The sequence below is a fragment of the Falco rusticolus genome, chromosome 1, assembly GCF_015220075.1.
Source record: "Falco rusticolus isolate bFalRus1 chromosome 1, bFalRus1.pri, whole genome shotgun sequence".
NCBI classification, from domain to species: domain Eukaryota; kingdom Metazoa; phylum Chordata; class Aves; order Falconiformes; family Falconidae; genus Falco; species Falco rusticolus.
The window spans coordinates 14,084,395-14,107,061 of record NC_051187.1 but is presented as its reverse complement, the minus strand read 5'-3'; the positions used below and the strand labels follow the sequence as shown (position 1 = coordinate 14,107,061).

At 43.0% G+C, this 22,667-nt stretch overlaps 1 protein-coding gene across 2 annotated transcripts; it reads left to right on the top strand.

The window, feature by feature from the left end:
* The first annotated feature begins 1,802 nt into the window (after window positions 1–1,802).
* On the top strand, window positions 1,803–21,130 carry SLC13A5 (solute carrier family 13 member 5). 2 transcript variants are annotated; one of them, XM_037411111.1, is made up of 13 exons: window positions 1,803–2,035; window positions 7,039–7,146; window positions 9,977–10,105; window positions 10,985–11,121; window positions 11,556–11,770; window positions 13,725–13,896; window positions 15,063–15,185; window positions 15,728–15,940; window positions 16,702–16,823; window positions 17,113–17,231; window positions 18,495–18,656; window positions 19,867–20,004; window positions 20,754–21,130. In XM_037411111.1, exons 2-13 carry the CDS (start codon window positions 7,042–7,044, stop codon window positions 20,880–20,882), a joined length of 1,764 nt encoding a protein of 587 aa, XP_037267008.1. In that variant the 5' UTR covers window positions 1,803–2,035; window positions 7,039–7,041; the 3' UTR covers window positions 20,883–21,130. The 2 variants fall into 2 exon arrangements, with proteins under 2 accessions (XP_037267008.1, XP_037267018.1); XM_037411121.1 differs by lacking the exon at window positions 7,039–7,146 and having other exon boundaries at window positions 1,804–2,035.
* Window positions 21,131–22,667: the final 1,537 nt, after the last annotated feature.

Sequence of the window (22,667 nt, the reverse complement as noted above, 5' to 3'; positions counted from 1 at the left end):
ATTTTGCGCAGGGTGCTCGGTGGTATATTTCCACAAATTGAACACATCCACTAGGATCCTTCATCAAATATTTATACACCAGAGTTAAAAAGTTCCACCTAACAGATACCATTATTCCACCTATCTAATACATATTCATTGTGCTGAGCTAACCAAGTTTTCTGTGCTGAGTCAGCAAGAGTCTTTTACACCTCTGCGCAGGGGTCTCGGAGGGTCTTTGGTGGTTGTTTGGGGAGGAGTAACCCTACTCTTTTTATCCTTTCAGGACGCTAGAGCCCCTCTTTATCTTGCCAGCTTCTCATTAACAAGATGCATGCCCTTGGTCTGGGGATGCTATCCTCTTCCCCTGGAACTTTCTGGCCTTTGTTCAGCCATTATCTATCTAAAAAAAAAAAAGCTATGAAGTACATTATAGATACTTCTTGTTCTAAACCTTGACAGATACTTACATAGTTTCTTTCATGGCTAATCTTTGACCTTCCTGCTGCAAATTCAGCATCAATGGTAGCATCTAGCCTCACAAACCCACCTTGGCCTCCCTGGAGCAAGCCTGCCCCACTCACAAAAAAACAGCCAGCTACTGAAGAACAAGTGTCTGCCCACCATCACCATGGGGGAGAAACCCAGCACTGGTCCTCCAGCCTCACCTCACTGAGCCCCACAACATGGCTGCTCAGCCTTGCCCCAGCAGACTCCCAGGCCTCACTTTTTCCCCAGGGACCCTCAGACCACTTCAGGGTATCTAAGCATGTGCGAGGTGAAATCTCCAACCTGCTTTGCCTTTTCTCCCAGGTGGTATTTCATGACAGGTGGTATTCTGTCATGGTTGTAACTGACTGACAACACTAGTGGCCTCAGGTGCAGCAGGTCCTGCCTGTCACTTGGGCCTCAGCTGGGGGTCGTACAGCTCTACATTTTTACATAGGGAACTTGAGAAGAAATATAACTTGGAGAGAAAAAGGAACAGAACTTCACATTTTCATTTCAATGACAACACCAACATCTTCATAATTTTCTGATGGAAGGCCTAGCACTTCTTGTACCTGCTACTACAACTGATCCTTTACAGCACTATGACTGAAGCGGCTCTCCTCTGATATCATAGACCCTGCCCAGTGTGGAACAATGAGATACAGGCGATGCAGAAAATATGAACTGACCTTCTTAGTCTGTAAAATGGGGACAAAAATACTAACTCTTCTACTTTGCAGAAGTATTGCGAAGAATCATTCACTAGGATTTGCATAATGTATTGTAATGCCACACACAACAGATGTCCCAGATGTTACTCAGAAATTGCTGTGGTTCATTTCCCATCCAAACAGGCCTCTTCTGTTCCCCATTTTTCTCTGGGTAAAATAAAAGAAGTAGAAGAAGGAAGCCCAATAAGCCATTATTTAGACCTGGGAATAATGAGTGTTTATCTGGATTTTGTAACACAAATTATGTAATCAAGCAGAGAAAAGGCTTTTGAACAAATATGTTAATGAGATGGCAGCTAAGGGAGAAGTTACAGAGTTGCCAATTCTGAATCAAAATTTTAAATGTGATTTTCTTTGAGTTTTTTTTTCTTTTGTGGTCATTAGCCTGCACAGCATTTGAATATGCTTTAGGGCTTCATGCAAACTATACGGAAAATACCAATTCTAGGTCAAGAAAGCCTGATCAGCAATACACACTGACTGAGAAAACCCCACTGACTCAAAATTCATAATGAGGGCTTTTATGCGGAAAGTTGTTGGGCACAGGGATTGTACTGAAAGGACTGTTCGTTCAGAATCTCAAAAGCTTTTCTTGGAAAAATATCAGATGCTCCACTGGGAACTTAGTTGAAAGATACTCCTAAAGCAACACAGTAGACTGGCAGTGGCTGGAAGTACTGATTGGAGGGAAAACAGAAAGTAATGAAACAGTGATTTTCTCTGAATGCTGGTAATAACTCTTTCCATTTAAATTCTGTGTAAACTTTCCAGTGCATAACATTATTACACAAGACCTCTTCCAGGCATCTCTTTAAGTCAAGCATCACATAGAGGTAAGTTCTGAGCTGGTTATTTTTTAAATATTAATTTCAATGGCCTGAGTAGAAGACACTTCTTTTTCTGCTAAGTCCTAGAATGTCTCAGGGTCAGTTTATACTTTTGTTTCTCAGTGTCAAGTATGATAGGTCTTAAGAGTCCTTGTTTAATATAATTTTGTTCTAACTTTTGTAGCTCTGGGTGTTGGATGGAGCCTGCAACATGAAAGAACTTAAAATGTAATGTGAGGAGAGATTTTGTCTTGAGAGGAAATAGCAGTTATCTAGGTCAAATAGACTGCTTTACAACAGGCAAACTGTACTTGTGTGCTTGGACAGCATTTGAATTAGAGGCTGAAAATACGTATATCTGTAATTAAAGGAATCAAGTGCTACCTGTAAAGCCTCCTTGCCACAGACCATCCCTATCCAGCAATAACAGGAGTAACTGGGATAATTGCCTTGTAATGAATAAGATATATCAGAAAAGCAGCTTCCTGGGAACGACCTAAACTGTATTAAAATCTTTTATTTTCCAATTTTTCCACCTGGACTGATGACCCTGGGATTCCTACCTTCCAAGAGGACTTGATTTTTAGTCCCTTTCTTCAAACCCAAACAATGCAGGTCAGCCTTTGTTAACCAGTCTTCAGCAGAGTCCCACTTCTGAGTGGAACTCTTTATGATAGTTTGTATCATTGAATCTTGTATCTGAAGTACAAAAGGGAAGATTGCAAGATGCTGTGTGTGCTTTGACAATGCTGCCAAGCTCATCTATGAATGTGCTGTCTTGAAAGGTGCAGCTGTTCCTGTCCCAGCTGTTCCTGTTCCCAGCCATAAGTGGCCCAGTCTCCTGAGCTGACTCAGGTGCAACACTTCATTGTTCAGCTCACTAGCTCAGCAAAAAAATGTTCTGCTTTCGTTGTCATGTTAAACTCCAGTAAGCCCCAGAGCCACCAGAAGAGAAATGGCAAGAAAGCCAGGGCAGGTCAGTGGCAATGAGCCATGAGATAGGCTCAGCTCTATTACTGCATCATACCCTTGGTTCTTGATATGCTTTAAAATACCTGTGTTTATTAAGGTAGCACAGCAGCAAATGGGAGCAGTGGTGTTTAGGGAAAGGGATTCAGATACAAGAGTCCTGGTTCCACCTCATGTCACCACCCATGCCTAAGTCTCTTTTTTAACACAAAGATGTGAGTTCCTTTGTAAACTGATTTGAAACTTAGTACCAAGAAGAGTAAGAGAAACATATTAATTCACCATTAGGGTATCAAAATTTAGCCCAAAGGCTGCTATAGTCTCCCACTTCTAAATGGCATCTGCAACCAAAAGCTAATTTTATCTACTGTCTTTAAAGCAGTAGTGAAAGACTGAGAAACCACACATCTCACATACATGTTTGTAAATACTGCTCTGGTCTCTGCTATGTTCCGAGCAGTACTTACTGGAGGAAAGGATTCTTTTTTCTTGAAGGCCTGCAGTTAGTGCTTAATTAGCATGAGCTGAATTTCAGGCTGTGGGAGGTTTTGTTTGAATGCTCTCTTTGAACCATCTAAAACTGCTCCTGCTGGAGGTTTTGCAAGCACGATGGACTCTCTGCAGCTTCCTTTTGCCTGGCTGTCAGACTAGTTCTGTAAAGCAGGCAGCCAAAGCTTTGTCCGCCTTCTCCTTGGCACAGTGAAGAGGAAGCTCATGGGCAAATTATGTGAAAGAGATGCCATTCCTTTAGCACTCTCGTATCCAGCCAGTGCCAAATATATCTGAGTTGTAAGCATAGACTGAGGGAGACAGGGAACAGCTGGAAGGCTTGCCAAATCGAACATGGTTCTCTGTGCTTCTCTCTGTTGGTGCATGCTGATCCCTTGGAGAGCAGTACCCAGCTTTGGCCTGCATTGTAAACTGCTCTCTTCCCCCATGTCACCTAGTCACGCTCTGCCCTTCCTGCATCTTGACTATGCATTGCACAGCTTTCCCACCCCTTTAGCTGAATCACAGAATCACAGAATGTAGGTGACTTCTGTCTTGTCCTCCCTCAGTATTCGTCTTCCTGCCCAGGTTAGTGTTGTTTGTGATGATATATGAATATACGGTTCTAACGTCTGGATTCAGTCAACTTCTCAGCCTCCTGGTTCTTAGAGTAGAGCATAAATTGACACATATAAACCTCCAATGGTTTATAAAATAGTGATGGAGATACCTTAAACATTAAGTGTGCAGTGGCAGGACGGCTTCAGCAAGGGGGTAAAACAAGGTCAGAATTTACCTTTCAAGATTACAGGTTCAGTTCAGTGCAGGATTTTGACCTTGCTGCTCTGCAACAGCCAGCTGCTTTACTTGAGTTTAGCTGAATTCCTAGGAGACTTCCACAGGAACTGTAGTTGGCACTAATTCGATTTATTCTCAGCAGTCAGCACAGACATTTTTCATGAACAAATATTTCACTCCAACAAACCAACCTGCTCTCCTCCTGAAGCAAACCTCTAGAAAAGGAGTCTACTTTTGGGAAAAAAAAAAAAAAGTAAAAAAATAAAGTTGCTTATTTCCATGGTCATGTTTAAGATTTTTCCCAGCTTTTGCTTAGTCAAAGTGCTGGGAATGCCTTTAAATTTAGGTTTCTAAACTCAGTTTATCAGTGCTGGTCTTGATTCATGAAAAGATTACAGTGACTTAGTTTGGGACCTGGGTCTCAGAAGGAGATTTAGACATGCTTTCTTTCAAATCTGGGCCCAGTGTTGTTCCTAGATCTCCTTCTCTCATTGAACAGGTACTGACTAGGCAACACCACCAGAAGAACTGGGAGGTAGCTATTTATTTTTAAGGGTCAGGTACTTCCTGATCTTGACTGACATATCCCTGTTTTCCTCCTTTGCTCCTTCCTTCCTGCTCCATAATCTGTTGGGAGTCTTGCACCGTCTTCTTGTCCCTGTCCCAAGTCAGCTGTCTCAAAGAACCCTGGGGAACACTGTGTTTCCCACGTCTCCCCTTCTCCTCCCAAAGGTACATCCTTCTGCTTGACAGTTGCTATATGAACAGCAGAAGAGGGTACTCCACTATTTTTCAGTCTGATTTCTTATTATTCAGATGCTTCTTTTCTTTGATTCTTTTTTTGTTTTGTTCCATATCATAGAGTGTACTTTGCATGGCACACTGAAGGCAAGTTTGCAATAATTCTGCACAATAAGGAAATAATGATTCTCTTCTCTGTATTTGACAAAAGAGGGCACTGAGGCATGGACTGGCTAATTGAATTGCCCACAGGAGTCCCTGATCTCATTCCCAGGTACAAGCAAGTCTCTTTTCAGATTAGTCCATCTAAAGGTATCAACACACGTTCTTTATTTTTTCTGTGCTGCATCTCATTTAAACAAGAAGACAGCAAATGATATTTGCACTAGTCTATCAAAGTGAACCTTAGTACAACTCCTCTAGAGTTAACTCTTTGCAATTTCTTATTTAAGCATTTGTAGTCCTTTTTCTTTGTTGACTAGGGACCATTTTTTTGTTGGAGACTAGCCACAGGAATGCAAGTTTTGGCCAATTCCCCACTTTCTGCTAGGCTTTGCACGGGTGTGAAGTTTCCCCTGTGTTGGTAAGTTACCCAGAGGGACTGCTGCTAAAGGTTTGAAGATTGGGAATTTTTCCAGATCCGGTTGGCTACTATTTTCCTTAGTGGACATTCATTGCTTTTACAAACAGAACAGTAACATTGCAGTGTCTTGTTTTGAACTTCTGTCACTCAAGTTCCCCTGGTCAGCAGAGGACAAATAGTGCAAGCTGTAGTCAGAGCTCCCTCATTACTTGCTGTGGAATCTAAAATTCTTTACTTCTGTGAATGACTGCTTGGTAAGGCTGTACTAAGAGACTGCAGGATCAAATTGTCAAGATATAATTTATGCTGCCCCACATTTCAGGTGGCTGTTGACATCCCAGAAGCAGAACATAAAATATCAAAAATTCTGTCTTCAGCCTAGTTTCCAGTCCCTCCAGCTGTTCCCTTCTGCCATCTTGATAGTGCTCGCCGCCCTTTCAGTAGTGCCATCACTTCTGATTCAGTGGCTACACTGCAGATCAGATCACTGAGGTGAACAACATTAAAAATCACCTTTCAAGTTAACCTTTCTGGGTTATTTTTAACCCGGATTGCAGACACACAATTCCTCACAAAATAATAGGCAGTAGAACACAGCCATGCATGCCTGCACAGACCTTTGTTTGGGGAGACCCCTGCTGTGGTTTTAACTCTGCGTCTCCCTAAAGGAGCTCAGCCCTTCCTCACCACTGCATACACGAGTAAGAGGTGATCCTCCCTTGGCATCGTCAGCACCTCCCCAAAGTCCAGTACCGGAGAGAAGCCGGTGTCAGCGCTTTGGTCCCTGCATAAAATACACACTATGAGAACCCGTGTTTACTGGCAACTTTCTGCAGGCACTATGAGCAGGGACACTTTGCTTAAAGCATCCTCAGAACTGGTGTGATAGCTTGATACATAGCCATTAAAAGCAGCCTTCCTTGTTCATGGAGGGTCCTGGGCACAGAGGTGGACGTAAGGAGTGGGGAAAGTCCTAGCGCCCGTACGATGGACCGGCCCGGCGATTCCGACTTGGTCTGGATCAGGCTGAGGAAATCTCCCGGGGGGCGGGGCGGGGCTGCGGGCACCATGTCCTCCCGGGCCGCCGCCGGCCGCCCGTGGGGAGGGACGTGGCACGGCTGGGCGCAGGGCAGGGGCGCTGGGCTGGCGCCAGGCCGGCGGCCCCCCGGAGACTCGCTCGCCCCTGGTCCGTGTCTGCACCGCTACCCGGCGGCCCGGGCCCCGTCAGGGCGGGCGCGAGCCCGGTGTCCTCTCAGGGCGGGAGCGGACGGCCCCGTCAGGGCGGGCGCGAGCCCGGTGTCCCGTCAGGGCGCGGGCGGGTCGTGTCGCCCCCCGCCATGTCCCTCCCGCCGCGGCCCCGCCGCCCCGTACTTAAGGCGGCAGCGGCGGCCGCAGCTCCTGCTGGCGCCCTGACCGTATATCCCCACAGAAGATGGCCCCGACCTGCTTGCGGCCCCTGCTGAGGTACCGGTCCTTCGCCATCCTCTTCCTCACGCCGCTGCTGCTGCTGCCGCTGCCGGTCGCTGTGCCGACGCGGGTAAGTGCCTGCAGGGCCCACGTGGGGAATAGAGCCCCCAGGTCCGATCCCTAACACCCCGCAGGAGCCCACCCCACTGGAGCCCACCCCCCGCCCCCCAGGTCTGGGCCCTGCTGCCCAAGAGCCGCTGTGCCAGCCACCCACGCCGGGCCTTGTCCAGGCTGGCCGGGCACCCAGCCTGCTTGCCTGCCTCGTGCGGGGCCGTGCCCCGGGCACCCCGTGCAGCGCGGGCCGGCCAGGCTGCCCTCGCCACAGCATCTCCGCTGCCACCTGAGCAAGCCGTGCTGATCCTTGCCAGGGCCGTTCTGCTTCCCCACAGTGGGCTGAAGCAGACCCTTCCTGCCACCTCTTCCCCGAGGCGTTTCTGCGCAGCTCAGCTAGCTGCTCGGTCCCAGATCTCGGGAGCGTGTGTTGCAGGTTTCACTCCCAAATGATCTTCAGGCACTGGCACTAGGCAGCTGAACTTGCAGGAGGAGCTCTGTGCCGATCTCTCTTCATCCTCAGGGTTGTGCCACTGCCAGGACATGGGGCTCCCACAGACCCAACCCATCTTGCAAATCAGATGCAATTCTTTTGGGGCCAAATAAATATATGCATAACTGGCCTGCACATTTAGAATTGTATGTTGCATTATCTAGTAATGATGGCAGTGGACTGAAAGACAGGACTTCTGGACTCTCCAGCTCACTCTGCTGCTGAGCCTCTGAGGTACTTCAAGGAGCGTTGCTGAGTGGCATTCTTCATCAGTGGTGCATTGGAAGCCATGCATTCTGTGTTATGCAGTGATCGTAACAGGGTTTCAAATGCAGTATCCTCCAGTTCACACCCATCTTACTCCAATAATGGCAATGGCAGAACTCCTTTGCTTTCAGTGGAGTTATACCAGCATACAATTGGAACCTGGTGAAGAGTTTGGTCTTTGATATCTTGTAGTCTTCTTGGCAAAATGTGAAAGCTCAGTTTACAGTATTTTAGCCTGCTAGAGCTTTGGAGGCCATTCTAATGCCTAAAACAGTCTTTCTTCTGAGTGACCTGTATTGCTCAGTGTATTTTAAAGTACAGGCAAATGTCATGCATATTTATAAAGAAAATTGCTACCCATTCTGTTTACCTAAGTAACAGGAGTTACTTTCAGTTGAATGCCGGTACTTTTACAGAAGGAAGAATTCCTGGCACTACTTTGATCAATACTAGAAAAGATAATTTGCCTAAAAAAACCCCCAAGTATGTCTTCAGTTTTCCAGGAATTTGTAGGAATATTGTGTCATCAATCTGATCAGGGAAATTACAGTATTTCACAATCGGAGAGTCACAAAAGTGACTGCTTTTACAGCTCTCAGTGAGAAGGCAGATCACTGTGTTTCCTGTCAACTGTACAAAGACACCAAAGAAACATTCTGTGACTACTCCCATAAATCACAGATAGATATATATGTAGATTGAGATACAGATATATATTTATTTCCAGATCTTTGCTTGTTTGAATTGGCTGTGGTTGTTGGAGTTAATTTATAAGCATGGTTGTATTTTTGAACTTCACATAAATTATTTACTCTCCACTGTACAAAACCAGTGTTTCTTCCGTATTGTGAATTTTATTCACTTAGGGTTGTTTTTGTGTCTTTCATACTGGCAACAGATTAACCACAGTCAGTTCTAGCACTTAGTTACTGTGGTACAGCATAAATTGTATCATGAGCTCACCTCATATTTATTAAAGGAAGAAACTTAAATAGGATCTTTCTGATATCTTTTAGTCTCTGAAGAAATATTTTTTCAAACCTTGTGCTGTAGTTAATCTCCTCAAAAACTGAAGAAAAAAAATTCAAATTACTTACAAAGTTGTTTTCTGATTCTTAAACTTCCCAACAAAGTGAAGGAAAACACACCCCTATTTATAAATATTGCCTTACAGCAATTTTTAAATGTCACTGTAACACCATTTATTTTTGCAATAAAGTCCCATTTGTTGTATTAGAATAAACTCCTATGAACACCTACTCTAAATATGAGCAAATTCTGAACTACAGAACACTGACTTAAGTTCTAAAACACTGTTTACTGTTGGCTAATGAATGCTTGCTTCTCCTAACAACTTTGAAAGTACAAACGATGAAAGGCTAGGTTACAGAAATACCTGATCAACAGCATAAAAACACAGTTTACAACATCTTTAATCTAGGGAATCCCCTTAGTAGGTAAGCACAGTATGATTTGGGAAAGTAATTAAATATCTCTTAATGTGCTTAGTCACATTAGAAAAAAAAAAGGTAAAAGTTTTGCTTTCAGACTTACTTAAAAAAGCTAAGAACACTTAAATTATTCAGTGATACAGTTTCTGAGCTCAGGTGTGTTACTAGACACACCTTGAAGATCTGTGAATTTTAGACAAGTTAATTATCCACACTGGGAAATTTGGCCATCCATTTAAAAATCATTAACTCAAAATAGAAGTGCCCAAATCTACAAACACCATTAAAACTTCTCGGCTCCTAGATGTGAAATCTGCTTACCTCAACTGCCAAGGGGTAATTGCACACTGCAAGCTGTGTACATTGTAGTTGTGGAAGGTTTGCTTTTCTCACACCCTAAATTTTGTGTGGGTGCATCAGACCAAACACTGTGGTCAAAAAGATCTTTTTATGCAAGTGACTTCAGAGCAAGGTTTAAAAGTACAAGTTTAAAATCCTCACGTCTCTGCTACCTATTTCAGCATAACAGTTAACCTACATACAATGGAGTGTTTGGGCCCCTTATAAGAGCTTCAAATGTGTTTCTTATCTTTAAGTATAGTTTTCTGTGCTTAAATGTGTCTTCCATTACATTGCAGGAGGCCAAGTGTGCATATATCATCATCATCATGGCTGTGTACTGGTGCACCGAAGTGATCCCACTGGCTGTTACCTCCCTCATGCCTGTGGTATTTTTCCCACTGCTTGGAGTTCAGAGCTCTAAATCAGTAAGGACCTTGCTCAATCCAGATCTGATACAGGGATGTCCATTGCTCTCATCCCCTGTCAGTATTTAGCAAACAAGTCTGATACGAAAGCTCTCCGGTTCTGTGGTGCTGTTTTTGAACAGGTTGAGCAATATTCAGGGTTCCTGTATGGAAAGATGTTGAACTAATATACATTTGGCCAAAATGTTAAGGGTGTGGGCTTGAGGTGGTAGAAGGGAAGGTCTGGTTCTGGGCGTGGGTCCTGCTGGAGAGCATCCTACTAGTGCCAGCAGCTTGAGTGTTCATAACCCGTCCAATGAGAATACGGTGCTGACAAATCCTCTGGGAGATTTCAAAATGCACGGGACAAACTTCTGACAGGGTTAGACAGCACGATGCCAGCAAGTACACTGTGTCCACTCCAAAGCTCATTCTGGCTGTTTGTGCTAGTACTTTAGTCCAAGGGAGAGAGGCTGTATTTAGGTACTGCAGTCCAGGTTCACTACTGGCCAACAACCTGGTAAGGGCAGGTATGGTTGCTAAAGGTGCTGAGAAATTAATTTTGGAGCTCAGCATTTCTAGTACCGACACAATACTTTCAGCCCCTAATAATTTAGCAGTTTTAGGAAACTGCTGACATTTTGTACTTTATTTACTCCTGACGATCCAAAAAGAAGGTTCATGATGCACAATAAGCCCCTACACTAGACAGTTCAGCACTTAAACAGGGAATCAAGGCTTCAGGAAACTGGAGGTAGCTCTGAGGCTACAACTGCCCCTTCTGCCAGTGTTGGGATGGGGCCTGGTGCAGTAAATGGCTTTGAGAAGATGGAAAGCAAATGTACAAGAGAAGCTAGCAAGAAGAATTTGGGCCCCTGACCTACCTCCTCTGTCTTTCAGGTGTGCTTGCAGTACCTAAATGATACAAACATGCTCTTCGTTGGAGGGTTGATTGTTGCAATTTCTGTTGAACAGTGGAACCTTCACAAAAGGATTGCGCTGAGGGTCCTGCTGATTCTTGGGGTGAAACCTGCACTGTAAGACTATTACATTACTTCTTCCTTGCCTCTGTCAATTTAGCAGAGGTCTAGGGATGGTGTTTGTGAGCAGAGAAGGGAACCTTCAAGAACCTCTTTAGCTGCAGTTGTACAGAGTTTCCAGAGGTGAAGTCTGGAAGCAGGAACAGTTTATTTGTCCTTTAACCAAAACCAGCATCTGGCTAAATTCTAGATGCTTTCCTCCGGGGAAAAAATGATGACAGAATTAATCATGCACAGACTGAGGAGCTAAATGGCTTTCTAGGATTCCTCCAGTGAAGGTGGCAGAGCTGTCCTAGAAGGGAATCTGGCCCTGCTTTGTATTGCTGGACACTACACATCCCTGTCTGGGCTCTACTCTTACAGTCACTGCAAAGCCTAGCAGCATCTGTTTTCTTTCCTCCTTTCTCTGCTGCCTGTTTCTCTCTTTTCAGCCTCATGCTGGGATTTATGATAGTTACTGCTTTCCTGTCCATGTGGATAAGTAACACAGCCACCACTGCTATGATGGTTCCCATTGTCCAGGCTGTCCTGGATCAAATGGACAACACAGAGTATGATGTGACCATGATGGAACAAGCAACTGGGCAAACAAATACAGTGATTGAGCTGGAGGAAAAGAATGCATCAGATCCCACTTCAGTACATGGTAAGTGCCTACTCAGCAGTGAGTTGGTTCTACTGAACTTGCTGCACTCAGAGCTCCCTGACCTACAAGGAGTTCTCTGTACCTTTTCCAAGGAAAGAGGATGGTAACCTGACTGAAAATTCTTAAATGCACGACATTTAGGTTTTACAAAATGGCTTCCAATTTTGGTGGCTGCCATTTTGTTATGTTTAGTGCTAGGTCCTATGCTGATTCTTATGATCCTTCCTTCAAGCTGGGGTCATCCTCCCATAGTTTCCCTAGACTTAACTGCCTGCTCAGGGAAGTGAAAAGCATATCCTGTGGGAAATATTATCCATGCCCCCAGCATCCCACTTTCTAAATCTTGTGATTATCAGTGGGGATTCAGCTTCTAAGCCATGTAGGAATGTTTGAAAAATTTTCTGCAAATGCAACCTATTTTGGTTCTGGAGTAATAAATATCTTTTTAGTGACCAGATTTTATGTGGAGGTGGGGAGAAGAAAGAGGAATACTTTAAAAGCTACATGGAACAGAGGAGCTGGTGTCATTTGACTCAGAGTAGACAAACTACTCTTTGGAACACTTTCAAGTGTGATCTTACCCTGATGCTTGACTCTACGAGGTCTTTCTGTCAGTGCTGTGGTTCTGCAGTAGGTTTCGCTTAATTTGAACCATGTACACAAACTCAGTCCCTCTGATTCCACTGCTCTGCTGTGCTGTTACAGCGGGCTGTGTTATCAAATACCATCAAATCTGTGGTGCCTTTCTCTTTCAGAGGGGGAAGGATTGTCTTAGGGATTTTCATGGAGATGTGATTTCACTGATTTAGAATGTTAATCTGCCATGATTCCCTGTGTGACTGTGTGCAAGAATGGGTGCAAATGTTGGTAGTGCATACTAGTTGGTAGTGCATACACTTCAAGCCATCTGCCTGGGACACACCATGCTCATTTTCTGGCTTACATGCCCACGGAAGACACAGAGTAGAAGAGGGGTGTTTATGTGTGCCAGACACTGCTCTGTTATGAGATTCACTCATAACTGCCATATTTGTTTGGACCTTGGGGGCATAGTTTAGATACAACCATGATCTCTGCTTTTTGGTTGTTTCATTTCTTACCTCACTTGTGAAGGGAGAATGCATTATGATTGTGCAAAGCTCAGACACCATCTTCATGTAAGATGTGCAAGCCCAAAAGAATGCCATTTAGTCACAGAATGCTCTGTGAGGTTGTTCATTTCTAGCTTCTGAACAGTTGTACTAAAGGTGAGTTTTCATTTTCGCAAATGTTCTTTTTAATGGTGATTCTTGACTCCCAAAACCAGACTTGCGCTCTAAGGCTAGTAATAATAATTTTGCTGATTTTCTTTCACTTAGAAGGATCTGCTTGGCTTTGCTAATTCGTTTTAACATGTAGTGAAGGTAATAAATGTGTGCGAAAAATACCCTTTGGTATTGTTGAGTGGTTGTAATTGCCAAATTTCATTATTCTGCTCCATTAGTCCAGTCAGACTTCAGGATTAGACTGTTAACATCAGAGAACAATGGACACAGCAGCAAAATTTCACGGTTGATTTAAACTAACGTAATATATTGATCTTAACAGTTATGTCAGGCAAGAATTTGGTTTTGGGTGGGTTTTTTTCTGCCTATATTCACAGCCGTTAAAGCTAGTTGGGTTCTTACTGTGGTATTGAAATGGTTCCAGTGAGTACAATATCTGGCTTGTGGTAAGCCTCTCTGTGGCACTGATATGGACAACGGCATCCTTGGATCATGTAGACCCAGATTGTCAGCCTCTCTCTTCAGGTTCTCGTGAACATGAGTTCTAAGTATTTAGGGACATATCTGTGGGGTTTTTAAAATTAAAATAAATGGCATGCACAAACTGGAAGCACTGAGCCTACAGACCCTGTCCAGAACTCTCTGCCTCCCTAACTTTACCTGAAGCAAGTCATGTTCTTTGTGCCTAGTCATAAGCAATGGACAAGTCCCTGATGACCCTAGATCTTCTGAGGAAAAGAAAATGAGGAAGCGTATATGTAAGGGAATGACGCTTTGTGTATGCTACGCTGCCAGCATTGGAGGAACTGCAACACTCACTGGAACAGGACCAAACATGGTATTGAAAGGCCAGATGAATCAGTAAGTCATTCTTGCTGTTTCTTTTACTTATACGATCTTACCGTTTCTGTGACCAACTGACTAGTCTTAGATGACAGTTCCAGTTTCAAACTATAAGCAATAACCAGCTGATAAACTGAGAAATGGATTGGCTTCATTTTTCTGACTCAGCCTTTTTTAGGCAGCAATGTGCTGGTATTATAGGTCTCCCGAGAAACTTGGATATGCTTGCTGGTAATCAGCAGAGAGCTGACTGATCATGAGATACTGTTTTTTCCGCCTTCTCTTTTTCAACGGAACTGCAGCACATCAGCAGAGGAACTGTAGTGAAGAGCATCAGAAGAATGTATGGTTGACTCTTGTAAGCACACCAAAGAGAGCTAAAAATGGCTTAGCCTCTCCTGTAATATTATTATTCGTCCATGCTGTGGCTGTGGAAACTGTACAGATTCTGTTGTAAAGGGAGGGAGTTATTCACAAAATACTCTTTGCTAAACTGAGTTTTGGAACTGATTTAAATACAACCTAATCTACAGTGCAATTTGTGAAGACTCCACAACAGTCCCTCAACATTGCTTCCTTCTGTTGGGAGTACTTCAGCTTCAGCTGCCACATTACCTGTTGGTTTTAACACCCAGCTGGAAATTTTCTATTGATATTTTTCCTGTAGACATTATTGGTGGACACAGGAAAGAACAAAAATTGCTGTTCTTACAACACTGGCTTCATTCTCTTAAGCCAGCTAGCAACTTTGTCTTCTGTTGAAGTGAGCAGAAGTGCAGCTATTAATTTCAGGAAAGATAATTCTTGCTCTCTTATTAGAATGAGCAGGGAGGAAGAAAGAACATCCTGTCTTGGGATAAATGAGCAGGCATGTTGGAAATGAAAGGTACCTGGAGCGTGTGGGAGATCTTTCAGCAGTGCTTTTCTTACTGAGACCTAAATATCAACATGAGCTCCTATATGCGTTGATGTAAAATACAGGGAAAACAGGCTCATTTAAGTTCTGCTCTGAAATCCAGGCTGCCATCCTATTGACTTCAGTTAGGCTATGGATGTTGCCTATGATTACTTGTAATGATTGTCCTAGATTTACATGTATATTTGTCATTAGCGCATATTAAAGGGTGAGTAGATTACTAGATGTTTTTGCATTCATACAGAAAACATCTTTCTTTTCTTTTCAGGTTATACCCCAACAATAACGATGTTGTGAATTTTGCTTCCTGGTTTGGGTTTGCATTCCCAAACATGATTCTGATGTTGGTACTAGCTTGGCTTTGGCTACAGTGCTCCTTCATGGGACTCAAGTGAGTATTTAATTGCATGATATTGTGTAAACCCGTCAGCTAAAGTAGATCAGCTTGCTGAGAAAACTGGATAAAACAAATGCACTGACAAGTTACTAATTTAGTAGCAGAGAGCAGTTCTATTTCACAACAACTTTTGAGGTCTGGAAACCTTTTGTGTTCATGGGAGTTGCACTAAGGCAAAAGCTTTATACATTCTTAATGTTCAGACAGAATTGCCTTTTTATTTTTCAATTTCACATCTGAATTTCAACCCTAGGAGAGTTAGCATATCTGTTTTGCTACCCTTGATTCAAAGCTGAGGTTTTCATCCCAGGTTGTTGCAAATTGGACAGAGGCTTACATCCATTCATAGACCCCATTCTTCTGTGAGAACTAGCATGTCCCCATGAAATACTTCGACACTGTTGTCATTTCTTTGTTCCTGGCCTCTGCTGTAGTCTGCATCTGTCCCCAGGAGTGACAGCTTCAGAATGGCAAGCATGTTAAATCCCTCTAGTATGTTAATACTTACAGTATTTTCTTCTCCCTTTTTCTAAAAGCTTTAAAAAAAGTTGGGGCTGTGGGACAGAGAGGACTGCTAAAGAAAAAGCTGCATACAACGTACTGAAGGCAGAAATGAAGAAATTAGGCCCTATCTCTTACGCTGAATTCAATGTCCTCCTGATGTTTCTTTTGCTGGTTCTGTTGTGGTTTTCCAGACACCCAGGCTTTGTAAAAGGCTGGGCCACTAGGCTCTTCCCAGAAGGAGAAAAGTAAGTTTTTTATGGTTTTTTCATCTTGTGCCCTCTTGGTTGTGAATCAGATTCCCATTCCACTTGAGTGTGGTGTCATTCATGCCAGCCTTATCTGAATTCACATGTTTACTGGGCTTGATCCTGTCATTTGTGCATGAGATCACCAATCAATCTATTGTTTGACAGTTTGTACTGCAGTGAAGGCTGGAGACTGGGACATGGAGCAGGCTGAACCTCCTAAAGGAAGAGAAAATTCTGTATGCTGGTCTCAGTCACACTGATACACATGTTAGTATTTTATTTGTATGAGCCCAAATCACTTGCGGTGTTATTTGAATATTTGGTAATATCACCTCTAAACAATCGCTTAGAACTCACTGGGAAATCGATCTGGTGTTTTGAATGCTTCTTTGCATAATGCCTGTGGCATATTAAAAAACATAAAAAGCACGATAGGACTGTCATTCAGGCCATTTCTTTTCACATCTTTCTTTGAGACACAAGTGTTGAACATTGGCTTCACCACAGAGGAGGAACCCTGCTTCCACAAGCCATTGTCATCTGTGACTAGTTATTACTGTGTCTTGTAGCTAGTTTCTTTTATTACTGTGTTTGTGTTGTGGCAGGTCTGCGAGACCTCAGTCATGAACCAATGACCCATTTTGCTAATGTACAAGCCCCAAACAGGATGACAGAGCAGTGGCTGCAATGTTGGAAGGCAGCCAGCTTCTCAGAGAAAGATGTCTATTTTCTAAGCGGTATTCTCTTCTCTTCTTTAGGTATATTACTGATTCTGCTCCTGCTGTGTTCATTGCCCTGCTACTATTTATCCTTCCAGCTAATAAACCCAAATTCATAGGCTGGAATCCAAGCATGTCTGACCCTGAACAGACTGAAGAAGGTATTTAAAAGAGGAATTTTAACACCAGGAAACTGTCAGCCAGCTCCACCTAACATGGCAGAAACATATTCTGGATTTGCACGCAGTTTTTATGGGTAGCTCACTTCCCTCGCTTCTTGGGCAGGGCTGGGGCATCGTCGCTGCCCATGTGTGTTATTACACTTAACCTGTGCAGGTTTCTCAGTAATATGCATCTGCCTGTTGGGTCTTTCCCTGGTATCTTATAGAACAGGAGACAAAATGTCTTCACTCTCCTAAAACATGTTCTGCTTTTCATTTCTCACTTCAGATATAAAAAAGCCATTTTTATCAGCCCCGCTGCTAGACTGGAATGTGGTTCAGAGGAAGATGCCCTGGAGCATTGTGCTGCTGCTGGGAGGAGGTTTTGCTTTGGCTGATGCAAGCGCAGTATGTCCTGACATCTGTTTTTCTCTGAGTCAAAGGCGAACTTCCCTGGTTTGTTATCTAGTCCTGTATTACTGGGCATGCACCCAAAGCCAAACCCAGTAGAGATGTTCAGATCTGGAGGCAGATCCAAATTAGCAAAAACTGGGAGGTGAGGTGAATGTCTGTGGCTCTTTTTCAGGAATTTGTGTGCTCTGACCACGTGTCTTCAATTTCTCTTACTTCTTGGAGACTGCAGAGTAGTTTGGGATCTTTACTGGCTGGACAGACCAGAAAAGCATCCTTCCTTATTTCTGTTGTCATCCTGATCCTAGCCCTATCTAGAAAAACAGAAGTACAGATAACGCTTGTAAGCTTTTCAGAACCATTTGAGGTTTTTTTAAAGGATAGGTATCTTCAGATTTAAACCAAACCACTACTGAAGTGGTGAGGAAGAAAATCATTGTGGGTAGATATCTTCCAAAATTGTGTACAGTGGGGTTTCTTGAACTTCTTGTCAGTGGCTGTTGCCCGGCAATACACTGCATTCCATAAGCCTATGGTTTGATCCTGCGTTCAGGAATCTGTATTCAGGCAGCTGAATTCCCAAAACAGGAAGAAATCTTTAGGTGAACCATATTGTTTCCTTCATCACTGCTAAGCTGCATCTAAATCAAAGCAAGCCTTAGCTATCAAGAGTGCCATGCTTTTGGAAAACTCATAATCATGTCTAAGTTGTGGCTAGGTGGTTTTAAACCATGAGGCAAAATAAAGCTCTAGGACCTAACATTCATCTACACACACCATGCATTACATTATTAAAGCTCCAGAGCTTTAGAAGCCAGTAAGTCAAAGGTTTTGTAAAGCTGTTTGACTCAATCATTGCCTGCCTGTTTCTACAAGAGAGCATTCATAACAGTATCAGTATCTTCAGAAACCTTAGAAAAACATTCTAGGAAACTTCTGAGCAACACATTAAGTATTTGCAATTGCTTCAGCAATATTTGTTTCTGTTCAGCAAAAAAACGTATTTTTTTTTTGTAACCCAAGTGTGAGCAAGCATTTGGGTTCCAGAAAAATCAGGAAAGTGGGACTCAGTATTACATCTAGTTGGCAACCAATTTCTTCTAGTGTTTGTGACAGATCATTGTGCTTTCCCAGGTGGTGCTTATATAATTCAGGAGTCATTTAGCATTATTTGGTGGGAATGTTACACATGACATGAGTTCCCTGTTCATGACCTATGGGTTCTAAGCCTCACTGAAAACCACTTCTTTTTCTTGTCAGAACTCTGGGCTCTCAGCTTGGCTGGGTCATCAAATGACTCCATTAGGATCAATCCCACCATGGGCCATTGCTACAGTACTTTCGCTTATTATAGCTGTCTTCACTGAATGCACCAGTAATGTTGCCACAGCCACCCTTTTCCTACCTGTCTTTTCATCCATGGTAAGATTACTTCAATGCTGTTATCCTATCAACTGGGAGATCAGAGTTTAACTGACAGTCTCTAGTGGCAAAGCAATATCGTATTTATTGCCTTGAGTGTTGCTCCAATGTTAATGTGAAAGCCAGTAATGAAACAGTCCATCTGACAGTATACCATAATGGTTAGTGATTTTAGCCAGTGTTCACTGCTGTGTTTGTAGCATCATATGTAGACAGAAAGTGAGAATACAAACTTTCTCCAGTCTGCCCTACCTGTATGCCTGAAGCCTGAGAACCAGCTTTCTGGGGGAAGAAGCTAGTTCAGGATGCCTATCCCATGGAACCCTCACTGAGAAGGAAACCAGTTCAAACCTTCTGTACATCCCTTGGCCCTGGAGGAAGTGAAGCGCAAATCACTTTCGTAATACAGATCAACAAGCATCAGTTATTTCTGGTCATTTTGTATTTGAACCATCAACTCAGAACTGGAAAAATATACACGCAAAACTCAAACCAAAATAAAACTTTTATTCATCCCTTTGAATGATTCTTTCTTCTTCATGGTTTTATGCTAGAATACAGAAGGTGGTAGGCCTGGTAATTAGGAATGTGTCATTTTCCATAGGAAGCCAGAAAAATTTTCAAAGTTATGGAGGAAAACCTGGTAAGTTTTGCTGCCTTTTCTGAGCAGAATTGAAATTGTAGCATAAAGGAAAAAATAAGTTACTTTGTTCTTTAATTTGGAAAGTACAACCACTTTATTCTAGACTATTTCATCAAAGTAAAATCTCAGTGAAGGTGCTGCTAAGCTATTAGAGACTTAAATTAGCACTGAAATTCTGAGTCCCACAGAGTTTATATAACATTGAAGAGTGTTATTCCACATGCCTAGTAATTATAACCACATCCCTGTGTTACCCTGGCAAAAGTGTGGTCTGAGGTCAAAGAAAAGATCATTGGATAAATTTGACCAGAACTCCAAATTATACCATAGAGCAAAACAAACAACAATAAAGAATCAAGCATTGTTTTTAAGTATTGTGGGACAGGAAACAAGAGCAAAGTTATGTTTAAACACATGTGGATTTCAGAATAAAATGCTTGCAAATTACTCTGGTGATATAATACCAGGAAACTAAATGAGCCTGTGTGTCTCAATGGTCTGGGAAATGCTCTTTATGCTTTTCTTTTGGAACAGCTCCAGTGTGATATTCTCTCCATTTTATTGCAGGCTGCATCTGTCAAGATCCATCCATTGTATGTTATGTTGCCTGGTACTCTCAGTGCTTCCTTTGCCTTCATGCTACCTGTGGCAACGCCACCAAATGCAATAGTGTTTTCCTATGGCCACATCCGTGTTTTGGATATGGTAAGATGATAATTGCTTGGTCTTTTATCTGAAGCTCTCCATTGCCTTTATCCTGAAATGTGGTGAGAGTAATTTTCTCAGCCAAGTATTTCTGAAGTACCAGGAGCTTTTACGGGCTGTAACTACCACCCTATGCCCCTTTCTTATGCAGTGTTAATACTGCAATAAAGATTTGCATCTCTGAAGTAACAGTACCTTTCTCAAAGGTTTTGGCAGTCATACAGCCCAGCCCAATTGAAATTAAAAACTGACGAGTCATAAATCTCTTAAACACTGAAGGGTTAAAATGCAGTCAGTGATTTCCAGTCTTCTGGGGCTTTGGCGAGTGTAGCTGAAGCCTTGTTTCCACTGGAGCTGAAAGCAGAAGGTAACAATCAGTTGCCCTAGGCTCTGGTCCTCTGATTGCCTGCCAGACCACACAGTGCCAGGTTCTGTGCTGAACACCCAAACACTATGGGTTTTGTAACTGGAGACTTGAAGGGGGCAGAAGTTGTTCTTTAACTAATAAGAGCAACTTGTACATGCTTTAAAGCTCCAAGACTAGTTATATAGCAGAGTGTTCGAAGGCTTTGCACAGTGTGTTCCCTGGTATTTCCACCTAAGCAAGAACATAGGGCGGTGGGTACAATGGCTATTTCTGCGTTTTATTTGACCATGTGTCTTTCTTGCATATGTACAAGTAGGCCTTGCTGCAATTTGCTGTTTTGGTGTTTGGTTATTGTTGTTGGTTTGGACTTTTGTCCTCACAGGTTAGATCTGGAATAGTGATGAACATCATTGGAGTCTTCTGTGTTACACTGGCCATCAACACATGGGGAAGACCTATGTTTGAGCTGGACACATTCCCAACCTGGGCAAACAGCACAACTAACCAGTGAACAGTGAAGAATTCATGTGTTAAACGAGAATAATACTACTCTCTATTGCCCAAAGCCCTGTATAGAGTCTCATCACCACTTCAGATCCAGTGTCGGGTGTTTGCTGCCTTCTGGGAGTCACACATCACCCTAAGGATCCTATGTCTGGATCATAAGCATGATCAAATGATCCGTTGTGCCTCCAGTCAAGGTCAAGATTTAGAATTTGTGGAACTTTAAATAAAGAGAAGGCAGGCTGTTGTATCAAATGGTTTGAACTATCGTATCACTGGTATGTACTTGTAAATCATTAGCATTGAACACTGCATTCAGGCAGGGACTGAAAATTCATTAACTGTTACTTATATTCACAAGTCAGCAGCTGTATGGAGTAATTCCTGTTGTCACTTGTCTAGTGAAAGAAGGGGTATGTTATGTTACATGAAGTTATGCTATGTTTTAGTTGGGCCTCAAACGTGGTAGAATCCTTCCAAGTCAACATCCAACACATTTTTCATTGCCTTGTTTTCACTCCCAAATCTCACTGCATTTAGACACCCTTATTGAGAGTTGAGATAACATAATTCCATGCTGATCATGATTCAGCTGATGTCTTGGGCAATAATGAGTTATGGCTGGCTTTGTGTTTCTTGCACTGTGGCACTGGCAGGGCCAGGCGCCTTTCACTCTCTTGGCCACGGGATGTGGTTTCACATGCCAAGCAGTGTTTTGTTGGTGCCAGCCTGGAAATGACCAGTGGCCTATAGGACTTCACACCTATTGTGAAAGTTCCTGGATTAGCCCCTGATGTGCTGTATTAATTAACCTGGGAATTTTGGAGTGGAGATAAGGTATGAGAAAAGCTCAAATTGAAGGCCTTGTAAAAATTTAGGGGCCCAGCTATTAGGGCTTGTGCTGGCTGACAGCAATGGGAGTTGTCTTCTGTACTTTGGAATTCAGGTCCTGTAAGAAAAGTGTCTTGTAGCACCTGTTTATGTCATTTCCAAAGCAGAATTAGTCTACAGAAAGACTGCTGTTGGACTAGATGTATTTTGTCACTGATATGTGGATGCTTTTTATTCAGCCCTGGAGATGAAGTTAGGCAGGAGGTAAGGCAGTGTGATACAGTAGAAAGATCTGTGGGCATAACCTGACTTCTGCTCTCAGACTTGCTGTGCAGCCTCTCACAAGTCAGTTCACCTCATTTTGCCTCAGTTTCCCCTCCTGAAGAAGAGGTCATGGTACCTGTCTACCTCACAAGGGTGTTGTGAGGACATAAGGGTCAAATTCTTCACCCGTGGTGATTTCCCACCTCATAAGTGGTGCAAGGTAGAAGTTATAGAATCATAGAATTCTGGCCAGGGAATTCTGGTGAGAAGATCTGGCCTCCAGCATAGCGGTGTGTGTAGGATATTTAAAAGTTTTGTTATTAACATGAATATTCTTTATAGAACTGGAAAATTATTCACATTTTTGTCTTTAAAAGCGATGAAAGTATTTATCCACAAAAAAAACAGGTGCTTTTCTGAGCAGAAAACTACTTTAAGAATGATTTGATTTTCATGCCTTTATCTTCTATGCTCTTTCAAGGTGCTGGGCACCATAAACTCTCCACTGACTTGTGTGCAGGTGCCTCCAGTGGCACCCTGTCTACCCAGCTGGCTCCATGTGGCGCAGCCTTATTATACCCCTTCCACGGAATGGTGGGGCATGTGGATAAACACTGTTCCCCTTGTGGAGTCTATCTAAGCAAGAGGTCACTTCTCGTGACAAGAAGTCACTTGGTCACAGACATTTGTCACCACC

Bases quoted from the DNA above. Each gene is read 5' to 3' on its own strand.
- SLC13A5 (XM_037411111.1), top strand. From the start codon at position 7,042: ATGGCCCCGACCTGCTTGCGGCCCCTGCTGAGGTACCGGTCCTTCGCC. The intron at 15,941-16,701 runs GTAAGTTTTTTA...TCTCTTCTTTAG, and splicing joins CTCTTCCCAGAAGGAGAAAA to GTATATTACTGATTCTGCTC. The intron at 17,232-18,494 runs GTATGTCCTGAC...TTTTCTTGTCAG, and splicing joins CTTTGGCTGATGCAAGCGCA to AACTCTGGGCTCTCAGCTTG.